At 36.1% G+C, this 7,181-nt stretch overlaps 1 protein-coding gene across 1 annotated transcript; it reads left to right on the forward strand.

Moving 5' to 3' along the window:
• The first annotated feature begins 2,615 nt into the window (after positions 1-2,615).
• On the forward strand, positions 2,616-5,970 carry LOC121528739 (cytochrome c oxidase assembly protein COX19). Its single transcript, XM_041816308.1, has 3 exons — positions 2,616-2,761; positions 5,447-5,558; positions 5,693-5,970. The coding sequence occupies exons 1-3, from the start codon at positions 2,680-2,682 to the stop codon at positions 5,784-5,786; spliced, it is 288 nt and encodes a 95-aa protein (XP_041672242.1). The 5' UTR covers positions 2,616-2,679; the 3' UTR covers positions 5,787-5,970.
• Positions 5,971-7,181: the final 1,211 nt, after the last annotated feature.

The raw sequence follows: 7,181 nt of genomic DNA on the forward strand, positions 1-7,181 counted from the left end.
CAGAGTCCAATCTTTACTCTCCCTAGCAAACTGAAGCCTTTTTTACATGCCAGTGATTTGACCCTTCTTAAACAGACCAACATTTTTTCCACAACCACAGGATGTGTCTTTCGACATGGTTGTTTAAGAAATGAGAAGTTACTCATTGCATCAGCTGGGGTTAAATAACTTGTTGCCAGCTGAAAGATAATTGCCCATGCAGTAATTATCCAATAGGAGGCTGGTACCTATTTGCTTAGTTAAATCCAGGTGGCAACTTTTTTTTTTGGCCAGGCAGTGTATATATATATATAAGTGGGGCAACTTAACTAGAAATTCAATAACAAGTGTTCATTTTGTGATACAAGCATGAAATTTGGTACAGTTATAGCCAACGGCATTCCCAAAAGAAGTGGATATGGAGGCATCAAGAATTTTCAACATGGCACCCATGGCAGCTATTTTTGATAACCATTTTCTTATCAATTTTCATATCAGGAGTGGCTATTTAGTGATATTAAGGACCTAATTAGTTTGATTTGTCTACCATACCAGTGGAGAGGGTGGAGGTTAGGTAAGAAATTGGAGGGACTTAGTTTAGAAACAGGTGTGGATTAAACAGGGGTTTGTTGTTTCATATGACAGATAGAAATTGAAAAGATGGAAAGGAACTTGAGTTTGAGTTTATTGTTTTTTAAGCCTGAAATTGATACAGTTTGAGCAAAAGTTGCTAGCTACTATATTTTGTTTATGAGAAAATTAGAGACACCTCAGAATTGAGCTTCGGATCAATGTTTTTGATCTCAAGAGTGAGAGAACCATTTCAAATTTACACTACGTTTTATATGAACGTGAAACTTGAATTAAGTTACAGATCAGTGTTTTTATTACAAGATTAAAAGAACTATTTACATTTGACCCTAGGTTTTATATAAACTTGAAACGTTAAAGGCTAATGCATGTAGCTGACACTGAACCCCATGCTGAGTTTCACAGCAGTGGTGTCACCAGTGTGTCCTGGCTGTGCTTCTACATCCACTCTATAGCACTGTCTGTAACACATGACTACTGTCACAGTAATTATTCTTCATTTTTCTGATTCTTCATCATCCTTTATTATCATCCCTGATAAGAAAATTGATGAGAAAACGGTCTATTGGTGGCCATTTTGAAAAGTGGCTGCCATGGGCACCATGTTGGCTCACCAGTTACTAGCCACTCTACATTTACACTGGCCACAATTTTGTTGTCAGAAAATACCTTTTTTTATTGTGCATACATTGACAATGGCATGCTAAAATTTACTTGAACTATAGTTACAGTCTGTTGATATATAAATTAACACAGTACTTCCAACTTTCAAACAACAACTTGATCAAAATAAGCTCACTTTCCCAAAGCACCTCTCTCCCTGCATAACTTAAACAACACATCACAAGGAAATGTGTCGTTTCACTGTTAAACACATTTCCTGAGACTTTAGGGTCTTAATGCCCATGCTATCATTCGTTAATGCCCGCATTTGGCTGGTTGGCCGGTGTTGTCAAGCACCGTATATATATATATATATATATATATATATACACATATATATGTATATATGTGTGTGTGTGTGTGTGTGTACATACAGTGTTCAACAAATTTATTAGACCACCCTGACCCTAACCAAAGTAAGGTTTATGCCATGCTGCTCTGAATTAACAGCATTGGTAATTACCAAAATCATTTTTGATGTTTCTGCGATGGTTAATACACCAATATGTAGAAGCTCTTTAACCCAAATGATATTTTTAATGCTAAAATAGAATTATTATTGTTATCCATGAATTTCAAATTTACTGATTTACAAAAAAACTGAAAAAATAGTAAAACACATTATTATTTCTTAATTAACATTGATTAAAATTATAGTTATTTACTTGCATTCCTGAAGAGAAAAATGAGTTTTAGTGGTTGAATGTTATGCTTGATTCATTTCTGACTTCTCAGAGAAGCCCAGTGAGCCGGCTCAAATTTGGGTGAATTCAGTTTGAAATTCCTCATTCCTGTTCAAAATGGTAAAACGTGGAGAGCAGACTGAAAATGAAACGGTCCACATTAAAGCACTTCATGATGCTGGATGGTCTCTGAGACAAATATGACAGCTGGTCTATTACATTTGTTAAGCACTATATATATATATATATATATATAAATATATATATATATATATATTTATATATATATGAAGAATCGTTGATATAATTTCTATATATTTTTAACCACAACTGTTAAAGTTAAACACAAATTGTTGATACATAGGCTACACAAACTGTAATTTTTTTCTGTAACTGTTTTTCATTTGTATGTGGCTTTGGCATTGCAAACAGAAGTTTCCTTTGTCAATAAAGCTCATTGAACTGAATTGAATTGTAAAGACATATTTTCCTCTCTTCGTTACATCGAGGTGTCACTTCACAGCCTCCTCTTCCTGTAGTAAAGCCATACTTTCCGTGTGAAGGTTCATGCCCACAGGTTTAGATGTCCAGGTGGTTTCCAAGATTGTTGAAAATCCCAAATGAGCTGTCGATGTGACAGCTATCGATGTGATCCAAACGACTGCTAATGTCTGTCTGATGAAAACATGACGTCATATTTACGCGACCACAGACTGTAGTTTGGCACTGTGGGGCAGCTTCAAACAGGATATTAGAAGAAAAGATGTCGACCGCTATGAATTTTGGCTCGAAGAGCTTCAAACCTCGGCCTCCGGACAAAGGCGCCTTCCCTCTCGATCATTTCGGTAAGATCGCTCATCCTTCTCTACATTTGCTCTCCACAGTCATTGAACCTGCATTACTTAACAAACATCACAGTGCCTTACTATGGCCATTAAATGCTCAGAAAACCAAGAATTTACAGCCTGGCTATGAAAATGTGATTCCACAATGTCAGTCTGTTTCAGCACACTAAATGCTCATTTACTGAGGTTCCCCTCATTAAAGCGACATCCCAAATGATCCAAACCTTCATGGTTAGGGGTTTACACCCCATGATCTAAAGTATTTATTTTCTCTGTTAGTATCAGCTGATTTAAAGCAGTGCTTTATCCAAACAGAATATTTGCCCAGCTAGAATCTATTTGTTTTTTAATTTTATCTATCTTCTGGGTTCAATGTATGATTTATGGTCTTGAAATATAACAAAATTTTGTTGCAGTAATCTAATTTTGTATATTATTGATTATTTTGAATATCTTGATATGTCCATCTGCCCCGGTATATTATCCATAACCAATATAGGGCTGTCTTTCCAAACAGAAAACATTGCATATTTACTCCTGTGTTGGATTTTCATCATTTTCTCAAACTTTTCCTACCATCTAAATCTTCAGTGCATCAGTTGAAAATCCAATTAACAGCTCTGGTTTCTATTTTTTTTCCTGGTCTGACCCGCATGGTATTGGCCAACTTGGTCTTCCAGTTTTGGCCAATACGCATGTTTTCAGACCTATCACTGACAACTAAAATATATGTGACCTTGTCTTAAATGGCTGTTCAGTTTGATGTTCATAAGAAAACATTGACTGTTAATTAATCATTTTCTTTAAAGGCTTCAAAACTGCACCAGGCCTCATTTGAATAAATATTTACTGTATACACTCCCCTCCAAAAGTATTGTAACGGTGAGGCCAATTCCTTTATTTTTGCTGTAGACTAAAACATCTGGGTTTGACATGAAAAGATGAATATGAGACAAAAGTTTGGTGATGTCAGTGGGTCACAGGATTGATGCAGTTACTGTAAGAAAAGAATTTGCAACTAAATATTAAGTCTAATCCACTTAAATCTGTTCCAATACTTTAGCTCACCTAAAAATGTGGTGTTCTGTTACAAAGCTATCTCCTGAGTGGTGTATGAGATCCAGATGTAAACACCTGTTTTCAGTCTACAGCAAAAATAAAGGGACTGGGCCCAGCGTTCCAATACTGTTGGAGGGGAGCGTATATTCAGCGTCTACCAAAAATGTCGTGCCTGTCACTAAGGACTGTGCCAGGGCCCTAATCATGTCTTTCAAAGAGCCCACTTCATGCTTCTTTTTCTAAAGCATACGTCAGCACTTATAGCAAGTTAAAGTTGTACATATCAACCACTTATGGTGCTGGAGCTGCAAATACATTTACTAATACATATCTAAAACAGTGATACTCAACATGTGGCTCTTTTATGCTCTGTTTGAAATATTATTCCACCAGAAAACCTTAGAAAAGGGAATTTTTGACCTCAGAAATTATCCATTGCAAGTCACATTAATCAGTTTGAATCCCATGCTACAGTTGGCTTTAGCCTAATTGCCAACCTTTCTTTTCTGTTGATTTCCATTGCCCTTATGTGTAATTTTTTGCCTTTTCTGTTGTTTTTTTTTTGCTATTTCAAATTATTTTTTAGTGCTTTAATCCCGCTATTGCCACTTCTTTTTGCCACACTTTGCCCTTTTTGCCACTATTATCCAGTTTTCCCCTAGTTTTAGACTCTTTTATCCTGCTTTTTGCTGTTCTTGCCACTTTTCATTTATTTAGGCTGCCTTTTGCCTTTAAATGCCACTTTTTCTCTGATTTTTGCTACTCTTGACCCAGTTGTTGGTATTTTATGCCTTCTTTGCCCCTCTTCACCCTTTTTGCTGCTTTTTGACCATTTTGACCCCTTTAACTTATTTTTTTTGCCACTTTAATCCATTTTTGCCACTGTTCACCTCTTAGATTATGGCTCTTGCAAAGGTATTTTTCAACTATTTGGCTCTTTGGTTGAGCAGGGTTTAGTAACACTGGTCTAAAATATTCAGTCTCTTTCTCTTTTACAAACTGTCGTAGGGGTGGGTAAAAATATCGATTAATCGATGCATCGCAATATTTCTCCCCTCAATTCAATATCGATTCAGCAAATCCTCTGAATCGATTCACCTCCTGGCCAGTGGGGGTCGCTGTGCGTGTGATTCACGTTGTATGGATGGAGGCCTCACTCAACCAAACAACAAACAACCATAACCATGTTATGTGAGGTTTATCACAATTTCCAAGAGGAAAGAAATATTATTAAAGTTTACATGCACTTTACTTTTTTAGTGTTTATACAGAACTAGCATGTTTTTTACTTTTGTACTCCTCATGCACAAATAAGTTATTATAGTGCTAATTTTATTTTCAGATGTTTTATTGCTCAAAAATATGAGGTGACCTACCACATATGTTCACATGGGCATGAAAATAATTATTAAAAATTGGCCATTTGTGTATTTCTACTTCTTACTGAATCAACATCAAAGCATTTAAATCAATATCGAATCATTTACAAATTGAATCGCAACCTAAAGAATCGAAATCGAATTGAACCGTGAGGTTCTTAGCAATACCCAGCCCTAAACTGTCATATTTCAGAGCTTAAAGCTTATGAAGGACCTTTATATTGAGAATGCCATGTCATTGTTTTAGGGGAGTGCAAAGACTTCAAGGAGAAGTTCATGAAATGCCTGAGAGACAACAGTTTTGACAACTCCAGATGCAGACTGCAGTCTAAAGAGTACCTAGAATGTCGCATGGACAAGTAAGAAATGATATCAAGAATTGCAGTCCACTCTTTTGATCAAATCTGTTTATTCAAACTGAAAACTAGAACCAACACAGAATGTTTTTTTTTTTTTATCACTGCTTGATAAATGACCTGTCTTGTGTGTCCAGTCAGCTGATGGCCAAGGAGCCTCTTGAGAAACTAGGATTCAAGGATTTGATGGACCCACCTCCCAGCCAAGCAGGCAGCAACACCAAACCCTGAAAGTCCAGGTCCAGGAGCCAAGGCTGTTATGAGACTGAGGCTGAAAAGTCTGGCTCAGTTTTCTAATGTAAGACCAAGGGGACATCTGGTACCGTGCTATGCCATTGTGTGAAGTTACAGACTCTGCTATTTTTCTCAGTCATGTACATAGGAATAAATCGTATATGTTGATGCAGCTTTTAAATGCCATTAAACATTTTCTATTTAAGTGAAAAATGTTTGAAATGTTTCTGTTAGCTGGTCATCGTAAAGTTAAAGTTACTCTAATTGCTGGGTTTTGAAACGTATTTCTGTTTCACTGGTCAGTTATTGATTTTTTATTTTTTTTTAAATGGTGATGAAGTGAACATACATATACGGAACAGTCACAGGAAAACAACAGAAACAAGCAGACAAAAATCAAACAAACAAACTAAAAAGAGAATAGATACATGAAAACAAAAGCAGCCATTATTATGATGGCGTTGGTGTGTTGAGGTGTCCAGGCTTAGACGGTACATATTATTCCAATCCTGTAGGGAAAGGGGAAAAGGGATGGCTCTACAGAAATGATAGTTGTCTTAATATGATAAAGGGGGGGAGGGCCTTAATAGACTTCTAATTAAATCAATAATAATAATAAAAACAAACATAATACCAATGATAGTAAGAAAGAAGTAATAGTGAATAAAATAATGAATTAAATATTAATTATGTATACATGTGTACACATATGAATATGAATACACATGCACACACATACATACATACATGTACCCATACATGTATGTATATACACATCCACACACCAAGACACACATGTATTGTATTGCACAAAGTTGTTCAGACCTTTATTAAAACTTTTTACATAATTTTTGTGCCGAGCATGGACCAAGGCTGGGAGTTATTGATTAAAAAAGTAGAGTTTCTACTGAGGATTGGAGCCATGAGTGAGACATCTGAGTTCTTAAGATCCAAGGATCAGAAATCTGCAAGTATATCCCTTATTTTCTGATCTTAAGGGTCTAGACCTCTCATTTCATTTCCTCATGTTCTCATATTTATTTTCACATAACCTACAATTAATGGGACAGATGGTAAAAGAATGCCGAGACCCATCAACTGTTTACTTTTCTTCATTTTTCTTGAATTCCACCTGAGCCCTTTATCGTAGGGTTTCACTCTCACTGACATGGTAGAACTTTGTTTATTGTTAAATTAGAATATGTTCAGAGCTACATTTGTCCTGGTTTGGAAGGATGATTAGAATATTGAATTGCATCATGGATTTAAGGTTTCCAGCTAGTCTTTGTGCCTTTACCACAGTCTTAACACCACGTTTGGTGTGCCCTCCTTGAATGAGCTGCAGATTTTCAAGAGGGAAGAAATCTGAATTTATGGAATGGTAACGTCGTA

The sequence above is a fragment of the Cheilinus undulatus genome, linkage group 20 (genome assembly GCF_018320785.1).
Source record: "Cheilinus undulatus linkage group 20, ASM1832078v1, whole genome shotgun sequence".
NCBI lineage: Eukaryota > Metazoa > Chordata > Actinopteri > Labriformes > Labridae > Cheilinus > Cheilinus undulatus.